At 41.1% G+C, this 23,181-nt stretch overlaps 1 protein-coding gene across 1 annotated transcript in view; it reads left to right on the top strand.

Moving 5' to 3' along the window:
* The window catches only part of SUSD1 (sushi domain containing 1), an 86,002-nt gene that overhangs the window by 9,390 nt on the left and 53,431 nt on the right, over positions 1-23,181 (top strand). Inside the window, exons 2-5 of the mRNA XM_054726853.1 lie at positions 3,565-3,678; positions 5,527-5,682; positions 15,036-15,188; positions 15,837-16,016. Of these exons, the coding sequence (XP_054582828.1) occupies positions 3,565-3,678; positions 5,527-5,682; positions 15,036-15,188; positions 15,837-16,016 (603 nt within the window). The remainder of the gene's footprint in view (positions 1-3,564; positions 3,679-5,526; positions 5,683-15,035; positions 15,189-15,836; positions 16,017-23,181) is intronic.

Here is a 23,181-nt window from a genome sequence, read left to right as displayed (position 1 = left end):
TTTGTCTGGTTCTATCTATTGAATGAACTTGAACTTAATTGAATTTATTTAAAAATACTTTAGATTCTGTCCTTCACTAATTCAGATGGGACTGCCTTTAATTTATCTGAATTGGTGGTACTTATTTGTTTCTTAATTTCTTGTGTGTGTTTATTCGGTTCCCTCAACAGTTATACGAAGCAATCGTTTTCCACATGATAAAAGTTTCTGGCCCTGCTGGTGCGACTCAGTGGTTAGAGCATCAACCTGTACAACGGAGGGTCATGGTTTCGATTTCTGATTAAGGGCACACACCTGGGTTGCAGGTTCGATCCCTGCTCTGGTGAGGGCGCATGTAGGAGGCAACCAGTCAATGTGTCTCTCACGTTGATGTTTCTCTCTCTCTCCCATTCTCTAAAACTCAATGGAAAAAATATTCTCAGGTGAGGATTAACAAATGGAACTGGATGTATATAAATGCTGCCATCTTTATAATGACAAGCATACTATATAAGAAAAAAATCAAACATTTTACCACAACTGGGACCGTGGACTTGACCCAGCATCCATTTTATTTATTTATTTATGTATGTATGTATGTATGTATGTATTTATTATTTTAAAATGTTTTTATTGATTTCAGAGAGGAAGGGAGAGGGAGAGAGAGATAGAAACATCAATGACGAGAGAGAATCATTGATTGGCTGCCTCCTGCATACCCCCACAGTGGAGACAAAGCCCGCAACCTGGGCATGTGCCCTTGACCGGAATCGAACCCGGGACCTTTCAGTCTGCAGGCCAGTGCTCCATCCACTGAGCCAAACCAGCCAGGTCAGGATCCACTATTTTAAAAGTACTTCCAGAATTTTGGTTGCATGTGATGATGAATTGACGGTGTCCCTATGGAACTGTTTTAAAATATTAGGTGTCAAAATGTCCAATGTTTACATATATTTAACCCATATTGACGTGCATTTAGGTAGGAGGCTCATTCTCACTTTGGCTTTGTCTGTTATCCCTGTTTTCAGGAGCTTTTCTGGTCCATTTTCTTCCCGTTGTAAAACTCCATCCGATGCCCAGGTTAGTGAGAGGAATCTGGGTATCTAGCTACTCCTTACTCATATTTTCACGCAGTTCCTTGAACTTTCAGGCCTCTCCCTTCTGAGGTACTCAGTGACCCTAATTCCTGAGTTTTTCGGGAGTGGCTTTTAGTTCTTCCTCTCTCAGGCAATTCCCATATGTCCACTTCTTCCATCTTCTGAAATATTGTTAACATCCTTCGTCTGCCATCATCTTTCCTCCCAGGGTCCACACCTTCCTAGTCCTTGTTGTCATTTCGTGGGGGTGGGGTTGAGAGTGTATTAAATCTGTGGTATTGAACTGGAAGTCTTTCATTTGTAATTTTAAAAAATGTTTTAGGGGCCAGGGGGTGTGGCTCAGTAGTTGAGTGTCAACCTAGGAACCAGGAGGTCATGGTTCGTTCGATTCCCAGTTGGAGCATGGGCCCAGGTTGTGGGCTTGGGGGCATGATTCCCAGTAGGAGCATGCCCGAGGCAGCTGATCAGTAATTCTCATCGTTGATGTTTCTTTCTCTCTCCCTCCCTCTCCCTTCCTCTCTCTGAAATCAGTAAAAACATATTTTAAAGAAATGTTTATGTATTTTTGTTATAAGCTCTTCCTGATTCCTGAGTTTGTGCACGCTCTTTTTTACTCCTTCCCCAGTCTTACTTGAGTTTTGACTACTTTATTGATGCACTGACTTTGGGGAAAGATTTTTTTTTTAATGAATTTGAATATATTTTCTAATTTTTAACATCTTTTTTATTTTCACTAAATCCTAACCATCCCCCCATAAACCTCTATTTTGTTTTTTCATCTTTTTTAAGCTTCCTGCATTAAAATTCTGGGGGTGTGTGCTTTCCCTGGCTATCTGCTTTGCTTTCTCTCTTTTAAAGCATAAAGACATGTAAAACTCAAATTTTCTAGAGTAGACAACTTTTTATATCTGGTAGTAAACATTTCAATTTTTATATCCTCTTTGTCCCAAGAATTATTTGGGAGAGTGTTCTGTAGTTGCCAGTACGTTTTCTTATGGGGACACTAGTCTTAAGTTTTATTTTGTAGTTTTATGACATTATTACCTGGTAGTCAGATAGTAGGACTTCTGCAATTTCTACTTTTTACAAATTTGTTGTATTTTTCTTTATGGTCTGGGTCTGATAAATTTTTTAAAAAATTCCATGGTTAACTTGGTATTAGTAATAAGTAGTGGTTTGTCTCGTTTCCGTGTTACCTTTTGTTTAAAAAGCAAGCAAGCATGGTTAAGAGTATTGAGAAATCTCCCTGTCTCAGTTGGTTTCCTGCCTGGAGCGGCCCGAGGGCTAAGTCTTTATTACCAGGGGAGTAATGGGGCCAAGACTGAGATGAAATTCCATGCGAAAGGTTCTCCTTACCAGGCCACTCCTGAAATTACAGACACTGATTGTGCAACACGATAGCTCAGCTCAGCAACTTCGGGTAGAAATTCTTGTTTTATCTTGGGCCATATATCACCATCTGATAGATTTGGATGTTTCAGGAGTTTTAGCCCCAAACCTTTTTGCTGCTTATCTAAGTAACTGGGATCTGGTCATCCTGCTGGGACCCTGCTGTTATCTCACTGGCACTGTAAGCACATTCACTTTTTCCCCAAAGGAAAATGGATAGGGTAATAGAGAAGTTTTTCTACCCTCCATTTGCTTTTTGAAGTATAGCAAGTGGGATTATAGGTTCCTCCCTTCAGTTGGTCAATGCAAAGAGAATGTTTACACTGTATAAATAAAGACATATGGGCAAATGACGTAGTCATTTCATAATTCCAAGCTGGGAAGACAGCTGGAACAGAGTATAATGACAAGTTAACGTGGTTGATGGGAGAATATACAGGTGTTAGGGAAACACAGAGGAAGATACATTTAATTTTCTTTAAGAATGAGGGAATGGGGAAGATGTCAGGGAGAATATGATGTTGAAGTTGGGTCTTGAAATAGGAATAGGTGCTAGGCTGGACAGAGATGGAGGAATAGGCATTTTTTTTTTTTTTTTTTTTGTATATATGTGTACAAGTGATGAGAAAGAATCATTGATCGGCTGCCTCTTGCATGTCCCACACTGGGGATCGAGCCCGCAACCCCGGATGTGCCCCGAACTCCTAGTTTATAGGTCGATGCTCAACCACTGAGCCAAGCCAGCTGGGTGGGATAGGTATTCTAATAGAAGTATGAGTGGATAGCATGTATGGGAAAGACGAGTTGGTCTTCTCCCCAGAGAATACTGTGCATGGTTTGGGTTTGGGAAGGGTGAAGCTGGAGGAGCGAGCCTAGAGTCAGGCCATTAAGAGCCTTGATAGCCAGGTAGGGGAATTTGCACTTTACTTTGTGGGCAATGAGTGGTCAATGTAGGTTTTTAAGGAAGGGGTCAGTTCCTTTTTAATTTTGATATTTAAATGTTGGTTCTCCATCATCAATGTTTACTACCCAAAATATGATTAGTCGAGAGTAGGTAATTGAATTTTTGTTTTTCTGAAGTATACAATTTATGATTCAGGTTTAGACATCTGTGCCACGTGCCACGAACATGCCACCTGCAAGGAAAGAGAAGGGAAGAAGATGTGTATTTGCAAATACGGATTTGTGGGCAATGGGAGGACTCAGTGTATTGGTAAGTTCTGAATCCTGTGGTAAGTTGAAAAGTTGAAGGAACCAAGAAACAAGGTTCTTTAGTGTTAAAGAGTTGATGTCCTTGGGAAGAAAACGTTGTTATTTTTTTTTCACTGTTTTTAGTACAAGAAGTTTTTGTCAATTATAATAACTCTTTGTTTTAGTGTTTGGATATATCCTGTCTCTAGGGTTTCCAAGGAAGTATCCCTCATGTTAGAGGTCAATGAACTTGAATTTCTGGAAACTCTCTGGCCTACTACAAACTTTAAATGTGTTTCAGGTCTTGAATTTAACTTAGTAACTTAAGTCAATATTGAGTTTCCTTAATTTCTCTGGTTGTTTTGATATAAAACTACTTATATTAGTATCATGAGAAAAAAACAAAACACAATTGCCTATTAGACTTTTTGGCTAATTGATGAAATACTGTTGCTTTGAGTCTTATGTCGAGCAGAATCCATCCTCCATATTGTGTGTGGTTATGACCTTTTGGAGTCTTGAGTGACTTAAAAGAAACGTAAAGACCTTTAAGCTAGAAGCATTTGAGATTATTTTTTTGCCTCACGGTATCTACCATGCCACGACAGTGAGACAACATCCAGGTTCAAGTCCAATTCAGAGAGAGGGAGCGTTTCACAGCAACTTACAATAGTGAGTGCTACTAGAGTCACAGTTTCCTCCCAGCAATCTTGTTACGTGCAGTAAAAACACATTAATCGTTTTGCCTTGAGGTTGTGGACTGGCAGTGTACACAACTTTGTTGTGGTATCTTTGTATTTTTTTCTCTCCCTAAAGTTCAAAAAGTCATGTTCGACTTCCCAGATACGAGCTTTCACAATCACATTGCTTTTTTTTTTTAACCTATTGTCTATGGGTGCTTTCAGGCTCCAAAGGCATGGCCGAGCGGTGTTAACCAGAGGCCGGTGACTGGCCCTTGACAGCAAGGTTGCTGATTCCCGGGCCTGAGGACAGACGGGCGGGAGGGTCACTTTCATTTTGCATTGATGTAAAATTATTGAATTCAGAGTACTCAGGGCAGCTGCTGTGGACTCATCAAGCATCCCACACTCCAGCTCCGCCTCACTGGGCAACGAATATCCTTCCCATGGGCCACTGACCATTCGCAGGAGCTGCTCCTGCCACACTAGTAGCCCGGCTCCAGGACGAGGCTGGCGTGGTCATACCTTTGTGTTTCCGGGTAACTCAGAAGTCACCGTTTTTCCACTCAATCGCTGCACATAAAATTGTCCCCCTTTGGCTTTCATGAAAAAAGCAAGAAGAATGGCTCAGCTGGGAACCTGGGATTCTGCTGGATATATTTCCCCAGGACTAAGACAAGATCTTTTAAAGTGTAAAAAAGTTTAAAAAGAACCCCCTCCTTCCAATCTTCAAATGAGACAGATTTCAGGATGGGGATGTTGGCTTTCTCGCGTGGTTTCCTACACACCTGGCGAGTGGCTCCGAGGGGCCCACGTCCTATAGTCTGAGAAGCACAGTGCCAGGGAAAGAGGCTGGGGAATACGTCCCAGAACAGTGGTCGGCAAACTCGTTAGTCAACAGAGCCAAATACCCACAGTACAACGATGGAAATTTCTTTTGAGAGCCAACTTTTTTAAACTTAAACTTCTCCTAACGCCACTGCTTCAAAATAGACTCGCCCAGGGCCGTGGTATTTTGTGGAAGAGCCACACTCAAGGGGCCAAAGAGCTGCATGTGGCTCGCGAGCCGCAGTTTGCCGACCACGGTCCCAGAATATTGATTCCCGAGTCCGCCGCACAGGACAGTGGGGGGTGTTGAACATGGCATGGACTGATGGCCTTTCCTGGCTGTTGTCTCAATGTATCAACAGATAAAAACGAGTGCCAGTTTGGGGCCACTGTGGTCTGTGGGAACCACACATCTTGCCACAACACGCTCGGAGGCTTTTATTGCATCTGCCTACAAGGATATCGAGCCACAAACAACAACAAGACATTCATTCCCAACGACGGCACCTTTTGCACAGGTATTCAGAAGGGGGCCGTGGCGATGGCCCCTGGGTGGTGGCAGGACAGTGTCCAGGACGCAGCAGAGGGAGAGGGCAGGGCCAGGACTGGTGTGATTTAAGGGAGGGACTTTCCTGTAAGAAAATTTGTTTTTGTTTTGTTAATCCTCACCCAAGGATATTTTGTTTTCCCATTGATTTTTTTAGAGAGAGTAGAAGGGAGGGAGGAATAAGGAGAAAGACATCGATGGGTTGCTTCCCGCATGTGGCCCAGCTGGGGCCAGGGATTGAACCTGCAGCCCAGGTACGTGACCTTGACTGGGAATCAAACCTGAGACCCTTCAATGTGCAGGCTGACCACGGAGCAATACCACCCAGGGCATATGAGTGAGATTTGGACATGGCCTGAGTATTAGTTAGTATTAGAGAATTATTGTTAATTTTATTAGATAGGATAACAGTGGCATTTAGGATAATGTTCTTATTTGGGGAGACGCATGCTGAAGTATCTCAGGTATTATTATAAAGTACCTAGTGTTATTAGATCTGTAAGGTACCTTAAATGTAAATAATTGTTTATTCTTGGGGGTGTGGGTCTATGGGTGTTCAGTGTAATGTTCCTTTTACTTTTTAAAATATATTTTTATTGATTTCATAGAGGAAGGGAGATGGAGAGAGCGATAGAAACATCAGTGATGAGAGAGAATCATTGATTGGCTGCCTCCTGCACACCCCAAACTGGGGATCAAGACTGCAACCCAGGTGTGTGCCTTGACTGGGAATCGAACCGTGACTTCTTGGTTCATAGGTTGATGCTCAACCACTGAGCCATGCCTCCGGGCAGTAATGTTCCTTTTCTTGTTCTGTGTGTTTGAACATTTTCATAATAAATAACAAGGAGGGGCCCTCAGAGATGGTGTGTCACCTGCAGGTTCCTGTAACCCCAGATGGGCTGTTTGTTCTTGGGGTGACTCTGGCATGCACCAGCTTGTGCACATTGTCCCCTAAGGTCCCAGGGGGTGGGCACCGTGATGCTGGCTTCCGGGAGGTCAGAGTGCTGCTCCTATTAGAGCTGCGGATGCACCTCCCACAGGAATAAGTGAGGAGTGTAACTTTTGGAACCTCAGGAGCTTAGAGGGTCAGATTTCAGGGCATATGTTGGTCGAATACAATGGGGTGGGCAAAACCCTCTTAATTTTCAGTGGCCCCTGTATTATCTGACCTCTACTTACATCCTGCCATGATAGTGTAGCTCTTTGGTTTTCTTAGAAAAATCTCTAAATAGTAATGAAGAGAAAAGGCAGGAAGAGACTGCTGATTCTAAGATGGATTTGTACAGACCTAATGACTGCTTAATAGCTTTATTATTTAAAGGTTTCCAGGGAAAAGAAAGGGAGAGGAGAACATGGCTTCTTACTCACCAAGAACCACAGGTTCTGATCTCTGATTCAGTCTCCCTCTTGACCTGTACCAAGGTAAAGATCCCTACAAGGGTCCATTTGATCTATTCTTGACACAAATGAGCACATTCCTTTAGAAAAGACATCTGATAATATCCTGTTGTTTTAGGTAGCAAATTCCCTGCCACACGATTGCAGAAGCCCAGTGTTGCAGGATTAAACTAGGTGGGTTTAGAAAAACAGGTACCAATTGCCTTAGCCGATTTGGCTCAGTGGATAGAGCATTGGCCTGCAGACTGAAAGGTCCCGGGTTCAATTCCAGTGAAGGGCACATGCCCGGGTTGTGGGCTCGATTCCCAGTGTGGGCGTGCAGGAGGCAGCCGATCGGTGGTTCTCTCTCATCATTGATGTTTTTATCTCTCTCCCCTCTCCCTTTCTCTCTGAAATCAGTGGAGGGGGAAAAAAGAGGCAGCAATTAAAAAAAATAAAGTACCAATTTAAAACAACCTTACAAGGTGATGAAGATCTGCCGTTCAGTTCATTCGATACACATTTCTCATGCTCTTCTGTGTGCTAAGGCTATGCTAGTGGGAGGAGATCCTGGCAGCTAATTTCAGGATAAAGTATCAATGATAGGTAAGCAAAGGGTGCTTACTGGAAGCCATAATCCACAGGGGCACTTATCTTGGAAGTGGGAAAGGGAATGGGGAACTTACTGGAGGACAATGATACCTCAAATTATGTTCACAAGGTTGTGGAATTTGCCAGGAAAAAAATTTTTAAAAAAAATATGTTCTATTGATTTTAGAGAGAAAGGAAGGGAGAGGGAGAGAGAGAGAGAAACATGAGTGAGATACATTAATGGAGCCCGCAGCCCTGCCTGACGGGAAATTGAACCGGTGACCTTTTGGTGCATGGTCAATGCTCAACCACTGAGCCACACAAACTGGGCACCAGGAAAAGCTTTTATAACTACATCACTATAGATCTCAAGGAAATATTCTACTTTTAAAAAGCAGAAAAAAGAAGAAACATTCATGCAAGGGTTAAATAGTTGTCAGCCTCATAAGAACCTATCCTCCTGGAATAATAAATCTGATCTGGGCCCTGCTTCTATTTATTCTACTTCTTGTAATTATTTAGTGACCTTTCCTTTAAAAAAATTGAGATATAATTCACATACCATAAAAGTCACTCTTTTGAAGTATACAGTTCAGTGGTTTTTAGTATATTCACAAAGTTGTGCAACAATCACCACTGTTCAATTTTATACCATCATCTCCCCTCAAAGAAGGCCATGTCCATTGACAATCATTCATTCACATGACCTTTCCTCTTGAGGTCTCCATTTATCGCTTGGCATAGGCTGATGGGTTACTTCTCTTGATGATACTGAGTGTCTTTCAGAATCACAGTTGCCACAGGCTGTGGATATTAGCTGGGGCAGAGGCTTAGCAAGTTTTGGGGTATCAGCAGTTAGCCAGCGTTTGCCTGGAACCACAGGATGTGAGTCATAGCTCTTGAATTAGGAGGAATCCTGTGACCAGATGTTTCTCATACTTTGCAGAGTTCAGGTCAAATTCAGGAGCTGGTTGCAGGTAGCCCCTGTGGATGTCACCAAGGATGGATGACTAATGAGTGCACGGGTTCTAGTGCAGGGGTCCTAGTTGTGGAGAACCTGCAGATGTTCTGACCCCCAGGGCTGCCCCCTGAATGACTCCTGGGGATCATGGAACCTTTGCCATGTGCCACACCCCGGAGGAAGAAGCTCTGAGGCACTTCCAGGGTGAGGGTGCTTTGACTTGGGTGGACCGAGGATAAGTAGAGAGAAGTGACACTGCTGTGGAAATAAGGCCTGGGGCTGGCATCTCCCAGCCAATGGGGCCTGGGAAAGAACCTGGGGTATCGTATACTGAGGCTTAAGCTAGAAGCAAGAATAAAGTGTGGGGCATGTTAACCTGCAAGCGAGAACTCAGGGATGCCCCCCCTCACTCCCAAAGAGGGGGCAATGGTGCTAACTTAGTCAAGGCCTCTGAGGTTTTGAGGTGCAGCTTTGGTGTAACTATCTTTTGATCTAAAATTCACGACCTGAACACTTAAGGCCAGTGCATTTATTGTATGTAAATTCTAAAGCTCTTAAGAAATAATAGAGATAGATATACAACACCTTTTAAATTAACTGCACAGAATTTATTATATGGCTGTACTATGCTACTTCACTGATTTCCCCCTCCTCTGCTGGGGTTGTTGTTTTTTTTCTATTGTGAGAAATGCTCTAATGTTCATCCGTGTTCTTACATCCTTACAAATAATCATCTCCTTATTATACATTCTGAAAGACGGTTTCTGTGTCAAAGGTACACATTTTACATTTCGATACATAGTGCCAGACCGCCTTCCAGAACGCCTAGCAGTATTCTCTCTGATTGCTACTCACTTCATGAAGATGTTTCAATTCTTCATATCCTCGCCAACACTGGACAATATTAGTAAAGGGTGTGCATTTAACGGTCCTGATTTTAAATGGGGGTGTGTTTTCCTCTAACGTGGCTTCCTAGCTGAATTTGGCATTTGAGCAGGGAAGGTGGCAGGAAAGAAAATAAATACATTCACTTTCCAAGTTGTGAGGGAATAATTTTTGTCTCTTCTTACTTCGTGGAGTTAGGAGGATCGAGTTCTTAGGTGTCGATATGGAGAAAAGTTGGCTTTGAGAGCATTTCCATGAACCTGAAAGTTCTGGAATGCATTTTTCTCGTTGGGTCCATTCTAAGTCCTCATATTTCAAAGGCTTCTCAAACCAAGGGCTTGTGTTGGAGGGGCAGTCACAGGCTCGCTTCTTCTTAAACTTTTGCCTCTTTGGCCCTCTTGTTCCGGCTAAGGGCCCTCCAGGTGGATTTTCTGCTCTGTCTTGGAGCAGTCAGGTTCAGTAGAACAAGCCATGTGGCCACTCCCCAGACCCCTCTAGCATTGCTCATGCATGGTCATGCTCAGGCTCAGGTATGAAGGAGTGGCATGTGCCCCAGGCAGATCTGAGTCAGTAGAGAGGCAAGGCTCATTCGTGTATTAACTAACATGTCTTGAGGACCTACGGGCTGCCAGGTACTGTGCTAAGTGCTTTTCACACGTTTTATTCAATCCCCACAAAAAACCTACTATAATTAGCTTCATTTTGCAGAAGTGGTTTAGAAAGGTTAAGGAACAGACATTAGTACATCTCGTAAGTAGCATGAGGAGTTCTCAAACCTGGGTCTTTCTGACTTTCAAACCCATGCTATTAGTTGAAAGGGCTAAGTATAGAACTCCAGGGCCCTGGGACCAGGTCAGAGTGTCCTGTTCAGTTTTGCTACTTTCTAGCAAGAAATTGTTCTGCTGCGGATAAAGTTAAATAATCCAATATGTAGAATAGGACCGAGGGAATTTCCCCCATTGATTAGTTAAGTATGTTAATAAGGTTGCTTAGAACTCTTTTCCTTCACAAGCAAACATGTATAGCCTTGGAGACCCCATGGAATTTACCAGTATGTGGAGAAGTTGTTCTGATAAGCTTAACTGGTTCATCCAGCCAAGATTCTAGAATGGGTTAGAAAAGGGATAGTTTGTGAGCATAAGAGGTAACGGGATTAAAAGTCAAAATCATGCATACTCATCTCAGTGATACATAGTGGATATATCTAGGCTTCATTAAAGCACTTGATGATATCTCTGACAGTGTCTCTGCACGGGGAATTATTGATTGGATGGTCATATACAATTAGATTGTAATGGGAGAGACAGTGTTGCATAGTGGTTAAGAATATGGTCTCTGGCCCTAGCTGGTTTGGCTCAGTGGATAATCGGCCTGTGGACTGAAGGGTCCTGGGTTCGATTCTGGTCACGGGCACATGCCTGGGTTGAGAGCTCGATCCCCAGTGGGGGTCATGCAGGAGGCAGCCAATCAATGATTCTCTCTCATCATTGATGTTTCTTTCTCTCTCTCCCTCTCCCTTCTTCTCTGAAATGAATAAAAAAATATATTTTTAAAAAATGGTCTCTGGAGCCAGATACCTGGCTTCCCGCTACTTACCTTCCGGACTTAAGTCCAATTATTCAACTTCAGGTGCTTCATCTGTAAAATGGTGGTAACAATGGCATCTGCCTCACCAGGTTATTTTGAAGAGTAAATAAGATGGAAATAATCAGTAATAAATAATGAGAGTTTAGAACAATGCCTGGTATGAGTAAGATGACATGCAGGAATAGTTATTAATCATAATGATTATTTTTAATATGTCTTTATTGACTTCAGAGAGAAGAAGGAAGAGAGAGAGAGAGAGAGAGAGAGAGAGAGAGAGAGAGAGAGAGAGAGAGAGACATCAGTGATGAGAGAGAACCATCGATCGACTGACTCCTGCATGCTCCCTTCTGGGGATCAAGCTCACAACCCGGGCATGTGCCCTGACTGGGAGTCAAACCATGACCTCCTGGTTCATGGGTCAATACTCAACCACTGAGCCACACCAGCTGGGCATAATGATTATTGTTATGAGGTTGTTGAATGACTGTACACAAAGCAAACTAATTAATGACTGTAGTGACTTGTATTCAGCACTGATCAGTACCTAGGAACTCCACGTCTTTTCCATACCACTGCTGTTTAGCCACATTTCTTCCCTGTAGTTATTTATACTGTTTATTTTTAGAACTCTACTTTTGAGGAGTCTGGAGCAGATGGGCAGGCTGGAAAATGATTTCTGTGACAAAGCCATACATACACACTACCAATTCCTCAATGGGATAAAAAAATCTTGATAAGCTAAAATGATGGATCAAATCTAGAAACATGTTGTATTCTGCAGTGTTGAAATCATCTCTAAAATTTGTCTTAGATAGAGATTGAACTTACGTTATTTATTTTAAAAAATATGTTCTTATTGATTTTAGAGAGAGAAAAGAAGGGAGTGGGAAAGAGAAAGAAACATTGATGTGAGAGAGACACATCGATCCATTGCCTCCCGTATGCACCTCATCTGGGGACCAAACCAAAACATGGCATATGCCCTAACTGGGCATCAAACCGGCAACCTTTTGGTGCACGGATGACACTCAACCAACTGAGGCCAGGGCTATTTTATGGTATTTTTATTTTAAGAATCCTTTCTTAACAATTGCCAAAAGTATCATGATTTTATTATCAACAGTTGTTGAACCCTAAGTTTTACTTGTTTCATTTCTCAGCACTCCTTGTTGTGTTTTATTATGTATTTCTCTTTCTTGACACTGTGTATTCTGATGTTTTTTGCTGGCTCCAATATTTTCTCAAAATCTTTTCCAGGAAAGAAATGTCAGTGCTACGATACCTGGTATCACTCATGGTCTGAAAGGTCATTCCTTTGTTTAAATATAGCATGATGTTCTGCTCCATTTTCCTTAGAACTCTGTAAACATCACTCCTTTGCTATCTAGCATTTAGTGTTTCAGACAGGAAGTACTAGGTCAGATGGGTTCTCTTTCCCTCATATATTACTGTTCCTTTCCCTCAGGGGGTTATACATTCTTCCCTTATTCTATGAAATTCAGAATTACTTTCATTTTTTTAACATTCAGACTTGCTCATTGTAAAAGCTGTTTGGATTTGAATACATAAACTGAGGATTTTTAAAAATATTAATTCTTATACATTTGCTCCATTCTCTTCTGCAATTCCTCTTAAATGAATACTGATGGTTGCCAAGTGGAATGGGGGGTGGGGTGGGGAGATGGTAAAAAGGAATACAGAATAGTATAAAAAGTATAATCTAAAAAAAATTAAATGGGTATTAAGTATTTTGGATTCATCTTCATATTTTTTTTGTTCTATACTCTGTCTCACATAATTTATTTTTCTATGTGTTTTTGGAGAATTCCTCAGGTTGGAATTTGCACATTTATTTTTCAGCATTGACTGAGCTATTAGTCAGTGCCTCCATTGATTGAGTGTTTATTTTTGGCATTCATATTTTGTTTTTAATTTTCAAAACCTCATTGTGTTTTTATTGACACAGTTTCTTCTTAATCTTGTTTGGACTTCTGCATCTCTTAATTATCTATTACTACATTAATTCCAGTCTCCTGACTCCCAAATTTAGTGGCTTAAAACAGCAATTTATTATTTCTCACAATTCCATGGCTAGGTAGTTTCATCACTTGTGTAGATACATTCAGCTGGTGGCTGGCCTGGGCTGGTAGGTAAGAGAGGGCCTCTCACAGGTCTAGGGCCTTCATGCTGATGGTCAGTTCTCTATGTGGCCCTCTCTTCATATGGTGTCTCATCCTAGGGCCTCTCTGAGTGGGCTCTCTCCCAAGTAGGATAGCCTGGATTTCCTAACAGCACGGCCACTGGATTCTAAGAGAGAGAAAGAGAAGCTGCCAGGTGTCTTCAGAGTTAGGTCCAGAGCAGGCACAGTGTTACGTCTGCCCTGTCCTATTGGCCGCAGCAAGTCCCAAGGCCAGCCCCAGGGAGCCACACACTCTTGATGGGAGGAGTGGCGTGCGAGAAAGGAAGAAGAAGGATTGTTGCCAGCCATCTTTGAAGACCGTCTCCCACAAAGAGTTCCTTAAGTCTGAAGCACTAAATGCGTAGGTTGATCAGAATTGGTAGTTTTTCCCTGAAATCTATATAATTTTATTAACCAATGTCACCCCAGTAAGTTCAATAATAATAATAAAAAACATTGGTAGCTTGTATGGGCTCCTTCAGCAATTGCGTGAAGGGTTCCCAAACAATGACCAATGAGTGATGAGACCCAAGAACAAACAAAGAAAAAAGGAGGATATAGTGAATTTCAGTAAAATCCCCCAAAAATTTAAAAGAATTTTGAGATTATTTTCTTCCTTCTTGGATGAAATTATGCTGTTCATAGTTTTTCTTGGAAAAAAATGTACTTCTGTCAAAATAGAATATTGGCTGCCCTGTACTCGTATCAGTCCTCCCGAAATGACTGGTCTCTGAAATCCCAGACTTCCCCCAGTCGTGCTGCGCCCTGTCCGCTGCCCCCCTGATGGTTCTTGCACAGGTCCTGGGAAACGTGCCGCCTCCTTTAAGGCGCTTTGTTTCTCCGAGTAAAATTGGTGTATGTGGCGCTGAGGGAATTCCTTAAGTCTGCAGTTTTGTTCTCTAAGCCAGATCAGGGTGGGGCTGGGGGCTGCTGACGGGCAGAGAGGAATCTTTTTCAGACTCTGGATTACTGTGTGCTTTTCTTAGCCCTGTACTTGCTACTTCCCATAATTCTTAGTCAGGGGGAGCCTGCCAAGAAGCCCGGCTTACCTTTCTCGAAGCCTGTTTTAAGGCCCCGTTATCTCGGTAAAATTAGTGAGATCCTTCTGAAGTATCTCCTTACTATCTTAGTATCCTATGTTCATTTTTGAAAGCATTTTTTTTCACTCTTGTCTAAATTGTTCTGTATTTGGAGTTCTTTAGATAGTTTTAGTATGAGGTTGAGGCCATTCTTATTTTATAGTAACTGAATTTTTAAATCCTCACCTGAGGATATGTTTTTATTGATTTGAGAGAGAGGAAGGAAGAGAGAGAAAGAGAGAAACACCTGTGTGAGAAACATTGATTGGTTGCCTCCCCTACTTGCCCTGACCGGGAATCAAACACACCACCTTTTGATGTACAGGAGGATGCTCCAACCAACTGAGCCACCCAGCCAGGGCTGAAATTTATTAACATACTCTTTTTTTGTTCATTTGATGTGGTGTCAGAAAGTTGGTGATGGCTGTTGGTTTTTCTAAATCCCCAGAACAAGGTCACAAGTACTTCTGAGCACTTCTTAGTGAAGGATATCTGAGAAGACCCCTTAAAAAAGTAAAATAAAATTCATGATACTGTTGCACACAAATGCACCCATTTGTAAGCGTAGACTGAGAATGTGAAAAATGGTTGTCAAAATGTCATCCCTCATTTTTTCTTTTTTCTGTTTTTCTCTCTCTCTTCTATTTGGGATGGGTCTCAAGACATAGATGAGTGTGAGGTGTCCGGCCTGTGTGGGCAGGGAGGACGGTGTGTGAACACTCATGGGAGCTTTGAATGCTACTGTATGGATGGATACTTGCCAGAGAGTGGCCCCGAGCCTTTCCACCCGACCAGAGATGCCACGTCATGCACAGGTGGGTTTCTGCTGAAGAACGCGAGATCGGAAAGGGAGTTCCCGTTGGTGGTGATTTTCTGCAGCCCTCACCTCTGTCTGTGGGTCTCTGTTGGGGAGGTAGGTGGAGATTATTAGTTCCTTTGCACATTTATACAACCTATGAGATAAGCAAATAACAACCTAATCAAGATAGAAGGGGCTATGTTAGAAAGCTAAAATCAGTAAACTTTGGGGATTTTTAGCAGTTAATCGATATTTTGATGGTAACCATTAGGTTAGCTTGTAAAATGTTAGGCTGATCTGGCAAGGACCAGCATCTCAAAAGTGACCCTGAAAATGATAAAGGCATATATATCTTAAGGTGTTTTGCAATCTAAAATTTTCACTTCACTCAACTAGGATTCTCTTTAGTTAGTATGAGTTAGTGAAGGTTGATTGCCGAATTCGTTCAGCTTTGTGCAAGTATAGATGCTATTACCTATGGCAGGTCAGAAGATTGAAGAGAGATAATCATTGGAAACATGCGCAAAAGTCATGTGGAAATGAACCAGCCTATTTAACACGTGGCTGGGGTCTGTGTGTGTAGGGAGGGGGAATGGGGTAGCGGTAGAGATGATGAATTTTGAAAATTCACATAGTAATGCATTTGACATTAATTTATTTGCAGAAATAGACTGTGGCACTCCTCCTGAGGTCCCAGAGGCCTTTATTATAGGAAATTATACCTCTGGGCCTGGCAGCCAGGTTCGTTATGCTTGCAAAGAAGGGTTTTTCAGTGGCCCGGAAGATATAGTTTCAAGCTGCACAGCCTTGGGCACATGGGAGTCCCCCAAATTAAATTGCCAAGGTGAGTTTTCAAAAGGTTCAGGTTCACGGCTTATACCATATTGAGATTTTCATAGTTCTCTCTTAAATTTCTCCTTGGGGTGGTGAATGAATTGAATAAACCCAATAATTCCTTTTTTCCCCTAATAGGTTTTCAGTTAATTCCCTTGGGTTTTCCAGGAATAGTATCCTCTATCATCTGCAAACAATGATAATGCCATCTTTTATTTTTCAACTTTTAAAAAAGTTATGTTTTTCTCTTGATTGGTCACTTGGCTAGTGTTTTCAGAACAAAAATTTAAATATCTGTGTTGACTTTGAATATTCTTGTCTTATTCCTGACTTTCATGAGTGGCTTTAGTGTTTCATCATTCACTGATGCTCTTGGCTTTTGATGTTATGTATATCTTTGTTGTTGTTGTTAATCTTTACCCAAGGATATTTTTTTCCATTGATTTTTAGAGGGAGTAGAAGGGAAGGGGAGAGACAGAGAAAGAGACACATGGATTGGTTGCCTCCCACGCATCCTCCCACGCTCCTGACCAGGGTCGGGAATTGAGCCTGCAACCTAGGTATGTGCCCTTGACCAGAATTGAACCCGAGATCCTTCAGTCCGTGGGCCAATGCTCTATCCACTGAGCCAGACTGGCTAGGACTATGTACACTGAGTGGCCAGATTATTATGATCTCTGAACGCATAATAATCTGGCCACTCAGTGTGTGAGTGTGTGTGTGTGTGTGTGTGTGTGTGTGTGTGTGTGTGTGTGTGTGTATTAGAGGCCTGGTGCATGAATTCGTGCATTGGTGGGGTCCGGCCAGCCTGGCCAGGGGGAGGGGACATGGGCGGTTGGCTGGCTTGCCTGCTGGTCAAACTCCTGGTTGAGGAGACAATTTGCATATTAGCCTTTTATTATATAGGATATACACTGAGTGGCCAGATTATTATGCGTTCAGAGATCATAATAATCTGGCCACTCAGTATATACCTACTTATGTTCTTATGTATAATAAAATAACACGGTGCCTGGTTACTGTTCTAAGCACTTTATCTACATACTGACTCATTCAGTCCTTCCAGTATCCCCATGAGTATGTACTATTATCACATTTTTACAGATGAGAAAACAGGCATGCAGAAGTTAGTTTGTTCAAGGTCATACAGAAACAGGTAAAATTTGAACCCAGGAATCGGAGTTTCAGAGGCTGTGTTTTTACTCACACTGGTAATACTACTCCAGTTTTTATGGTGATGTTAACTTTTGATTTGTTTTCTACTTTTGTTTTTTTCTCCATCTATTACCATATTTACTAGTTTTTGGCTATATATACATAAAATTAAGGAAGCATTCATTTGTTTCTATTTTACTAGGATTTTTAAAAATAAAAAGTGAGTTATTTTTTACGTCTTTTAGGCATGTATTAAGGTGATCATATATTTTTTTCTCTTTTAACCATTCATATTGTGGGTTATATTATTAGATTTATTGATGATGATCAATACTAACTGCTAGAATGTATTCTTCTGGGTTTTTGGTGTTTTATTTTTTATTTTTTCCTCCATTGGGTGTTTTATTTTTTTAATGTAGATTATAGTTGCTAAATTTTACTTAGAATTTGTGCAATAATATTCATAAATGAGATTGATCTGTTTTCTTTTCTTTGCCATCTTTATGGGTTTGTTATCAGTGTTACTTTGAATTTAAACAAAAAAGGTAAAGAATTTCTCTCTTTTTCTTTCCTCTGGAATACTATAAACAGAATTTTAAAAGATTTGGGAGATTCCACCTGGAAACTACCTGGATGTGGCACTTTTGGAGAGTAGCCAAAATGTATTTTAAAAATTAAAAAATTCTATACTTTAATGGTCTATTTAAGTCTTTTTATAATTTTTGGTATCCATTTTGGTAATTTACATATTCCTAGAAAATCACCTATTTCACCCACATTTTCAAATTTATTTGTAGAGAGAAGTATAAAGCATTCACACTTTTAATTTTTCTATATTATATTTGTTTATAGTAGTGAAATATTGGAAACACTCCCAAATATCTATCAATAGGAAACTGGTTAAATAAATTAAGGCTTATACATAAAATGGAATATTTTATAGCCAATAAAAATTATGTTGGAAAAAAACATTTATTGACATAGGTTAAGTATTAATAGTATATTGCTAAGTTGCAAATTATATGAATAATTTAATCTGATTTTTGAAATAGTTCATATATGCTTATGAAAAAGTTTAGAAGGCTAAGGCTATACATCAAAATATTAACAGTGGTGCCCTGGCCAGTTTTGCTCAGTGGAGCAGACTGAAGGGTTGTGGGTTTGATTACCGGTCAAGGGCACATACCTCGATCCCTGGCCTGGGTTGGGTGCAAATGGGAGGCAGCCAATTGATGTGTTTCTGTCATATCAATTTCTCTCTCTCCATCTCTCTTCCCTCCTCTCCATTCTCTCAATAAATAAATAAAATAAATAAATAAAAATCAATGGGTGAGGATTTAAAAAAATGCTAACAGTGGTAATTTGCACTGGGGATGTGTAGGTCCTGGATGATTTTTATATCTTATGTACTTTCTGTATTGAAGGAATTTTTAACATATAACAAAGCCCAGTTTTCATTGAATTTATTGCATAACTAAGTGACCTCAGTGATGTGCTTGGCTGAGTTAATCCTTTTGCTACTCTGATTTGTGATTTCAGGCTCTAAACACATTTTAATAGTTAATTATCATCCTGGGGGGTAAGAAATTCTAAAAGTATATTTTAGCTCTAACATCTTTCAATAAATCAATTAAAACGCAGAACTTAGATTAAAATGTGTCATAATGCATATCAAAGAACTCCCTAAGGATTTATACAGGAAACCCCAACTAAAACAATTTGTATTATACTTTGGAAATTAGATTTCCATCTGGATTATTGGACTGAGAATACAGAGGGTTGGAGCGTGCTTGTTACATTCCTCTGAGAACTGTTATTTAGAAGATCTCCACTTCTTTCCCTCCTCTAATAACTGCTCTCTGCCTGCTGCCACCCTCCTCCGCCTCCCCCATGTCACCACATGGCTGAGGCTTTTCAGAGCGGTGTCTGCCCCTCTCTATGCACACCCCTTCTCACTTACCCTCCAGTCTGCGTGGGGCCTCCAGAATCTGGGCCATGTGCCAGCCAGCACTGTATTTTTAGCTCGGAGTTATAAAGCCACGGGAATTGGGAATTCCACTAAGAGCGCAAGCAGACTGTGAACTTGGATGCTGCGGAGGAGCAGGTACTTGTGAAGGGAGCAGCTGTGATTACAGATGGCAGCGTTTGTGGCCCAGAACAGGCCTTCCCGACAGAGAAGGTACAGTTGGTGAACCTGTTGTTCATGTTCTTCCAGTTTCTGTGTCCTCGGTGGCTGTGCTGCCTTGGCAGGGGGGCCTGTGACATGGTTCCCCATCCCACCGGGCCTCAGAGCTGGAAGTGAGGATGACAGGTCCCTGTGGTCCCCTCTTCTTTAAAAATAAAAAAAAAATAAAAAAAATATATATATATATAATTTTTTTTATTTTTTTAAATTTTATTTTATTGTTTAAAGTATTACAAATGGTATATTTTTATTGATTTCAAAGAGGAAGGGAGAGGGAGAGAGAGATGGAAACATCAATGATGAGAGAGAATCATTGATTGGCTGCCTCCTGAGTGCCCCCTACTGGGGATTGAGCCTGCAACCCTGGCATGTGCCCTAACTGGGAATCGAACTGTGACCTCCTGGTTCATAGGTTGACACTCAACCACTGAGCCACTCCGGCTGGGCTGTGGTCTCATCTTCTGACGTAGGTAGGACTTGATGGAAATATGTGGCTGAGAGGATAGTATTTCTACCTTGCATTCCCTACATTTTGTTATTGTTACTACTTTTTTAATTTTCAGAAAAGATGCAAGTTATGAGTGGCAGCTTAAAGAATGTAGGTTTCTAAAAAAATCAACCAAGCCAGGAGCAAGGTGAGGGAATCACTTGGACCATGTTATCATCAACAGCAAAATGGAGTCTGGTTCTCCTGTTATATACGAGAGACCCTGTGACTAAGGAAGTCTGGAGTCGGGAGGAGAGAAGACAGCTTCGCCACTGTGCTATCCAGGTGCACGCCTAGATTTCTGTGAGGAGGACGAGCCAAGACGAAGAGAGTTCCAGTGGGGACTTGGGTGGCTCCATGGAGGTGGGGGTGTTGGTGCTCTTCCCTGTGAGTGTTTGCTTCCTGTGTAAGAGTCCATTGAGGAAGGGTGGTGTGCAGTGTGGGCACACCGTGGGAGGGTTCTGGGGACATCTGTCATCCAGATGTGCCCCCTATCTGATGGGCCACATCTTCCTTTCGTGCTGGGGATTCTTACTGAACAGTCCTTTTAAGAATGCACTTTGAGGCTTGCCCACTCCAGCCCATTCCCCAGGAATGCATCTCTTGAAACATAAATTGAATTATCCTCTCTCCTCGCTTAAAACTCTTCTAAAAACATAGGAATGGCCACTTTATTTAGAATAGAATCCAAGCTCTTATCCATGGCCTCGGAAGTCAACAGGGGTTTGGCCTCTTGTCTTTTCTGCAGGTTACATCTCCCATCACCCTTTCCCAGCCAACATGCCAGACTCTGACTAGCTTCAGGGCCTTTGCACATGCTTTTCCTCTACTTGACATACCAACCTCCTTACATTTCTTAATTATAGTAAAATATGTGTAATACAAAACTTGAACCATTTGTAAGTGTACAATTCAGTGGCATTAAATACATTCATCATGTCGTGCAGCCATTTTCAGAATGTTTTCATTATCCTAAACAGAAACTCTGTGCCTGTTAAATAATAACTTACGATTCCTGTCTCCCTCTAGCCCCTGGTAACTTCTGTCGTACCTTCTGGCTCTGTGAATTTGTATTCTAGGTACCTGATGTATGTGGACTTATACAATATTTATCTTTTTGGCTTATTTGACATAACATAATGTTTTCAAGGTGCATCCATTTTGTAGCATGTGTCAGAACTTCAATCCTTTTAAAGGCTGAATACGATTCTATGGTATGTATAGACTACCTTTTGTTTATTCATTCATCTGTTGACAAGGTCTCCCTGCTCTTGGCATTCTTCTCATCTTTCAATTTTTAGCTTTAGATGTCATCTCTGATATTATTTTCTTTCTTAGTACACAACGTGGTTTATATCAGTCTCCCCTACTGGACTGTAGATCTGAGAGTGCAGCGACCACGTAGTCTTCTTCAGCAGGCTCTGTCCTGCACCTGGCACAGTGCCTGGCATACCTGAGGCTTGTGGACGCATCCTGTATTTCTGTGATGTCAGTGGTTACTTCTCCACTTTCGTTTCTGATTTTATTTATTTGGGTCCTCTCTGTTTCTTGATGAGCCTGGCTAACAGTTCAGTTTTGTTTATCCTTTCGAAGAACCAGCTTTTGGTTTCATTGCTTTTTTTGTATTGTTTTTTTTAGTCTCTGTGTTATTTATTTCTGCTCTAATCTTTATTATTTCCTTCCTTCTACTTACTCTGGGCTTTTCTTGTTGTTCTCTTTCTAGTTCTCTAAGTTGTAGGGTTAAATAATTTATTGTTGATTTTTCTTGTTTTTTGAGGTATGCCCCTAGTGCTATGAACTTTCCTCTCAAGACTGCTTTTGCTGTGTTCCAGAGATTTTGGGTTGTTGTGTGTTCATTTTCATTTGTTTCCAGGAAGTTTTTTATTTCTTTCTTGATCTCATTAGTAACCTATTCATTGTCTAATAACATGCTATTTAGTCTCCAGGTGTTTTAATGTTTTTGGGTGTTTTTACTGTAGTTGATTTATAATTTCATTTCACTGTGATCTGAGAAGATGCTTGATATGATTTCAGTCTTCTTGAACTTGTAGAGTCTTGTTTTGTGTCCTAACATGTGGTCTATCTTTGTGAATGATCCATGTGCACTTGAGAAGAATGTATACTCTGCTGTTTTGGGGTGAAATGTTCTATAAATGTCAATTAAATCTTTCTGATCCAGTGTGTCCTTTAGAGTCACTGTTTCCTTGTTTGTGGATGCATCCTGAATCCCCCTCAAAAGGTGGCTCAGACAAAGGCAGACATTGTGGTATTGACTCTTGCACGGCTGCCCCAGTTTATCCTGTGACAGTTCAATTCCTGTCAAGGGCACGAACCTCAGTTGAAGGCTTGATCCCTGGCCCCAGTTGGGGCACGGATTAGGGCATGTGCGGGAGGCAACCAATTGATGTGTCTCTCTCATCAGTGTTTCTCTTTCTCTGTCTTCATCCCCCTCCTTTCCACTCTGTCTACAAATCAATGGAAAAATATTCTTGGGTGAGGATTAACAAATATAAAATAAATTTCAAGATCTTTCTGAAACTTCCTATCATAAAGTGGGAAGGTTAACAATTCTTCAGCTTTCACTGCCTAATAGATTGGTTTGTGACTCAAATAGTCTATTTACAACTGGAACGTTAAAATGAAGAATTTTAATGATTTTAAAAAAAGAAGATTCATATGCAGCTCACAGTATCAAACCCCATTGTTGCAGTTTCTGAAGGGTTTAGATTCTAGCTATTTCCATACTAGATACTATTTGTTGACAATAAATGTTATGTGTAATGGAAATTTTTCTTTTGTTTTTCTCCAAATGAGCTTTCTCTATCTGAAGGAAATGTCGAGGTTAAATTCGTGGAAGACTTTAGAATACACAGTACATCAAAAAATATTTTTTCTTTCACTGCCTAAGGCAAATGGACTCTTTTGGTGCTAATGAGCTCATTAGCTTAGTCTCAGCAGTTAATAAGCTACTCTTGAGAATCTGCTTTGTGGCATACTGAAACCCTCCCATTTTCCTTTGATGGTTATGATAACATTTGCTAAGTTCAAGTTGCTACAGATTGAGACATTAAATTTCAGCCCCCAACATCGATGATATATGTAATTTAGTGCCCAAGTGATCCCGGAATGAGGGTCAAACTATATTTGGCCAAATATGGAACATGCCATAAAATGCATGACACTGTTTCATAAAGTTACACTTTGACCCATTCTTTAGCATATTTTTTACATATAAATATCACTGAGATTCATGTTCACAATATTAACCTTTTGCACTCGGATGTCGAGTGTGACTTGACACGGTTAGCATCGGTAGCAGCTCGAGAAAAAAGCAAGCGAGTGCAAAGG

The sequence above is a fragment of the Eptesicus fuscus genome, chromosome 15, assembly GCF_027574615.1.
Source record: "Eptesicus fuscus isolate TK198812 chromosome 15, DD_ASM_mEF_20220401, whole genome shotgun sequence".
NCBI classification, from domain to species: Eukaryota; Metazoa; Chordata; class Mammalia; order Chiroptera; family Vespertilionidae; genus Eptesicus; species Eptesicus fuscus.
The sequence above is the reverse complement of the archived record's forward strand: the minus strand, read 5'-3'. Positions and strand labels throughout refer to the sequence as shown.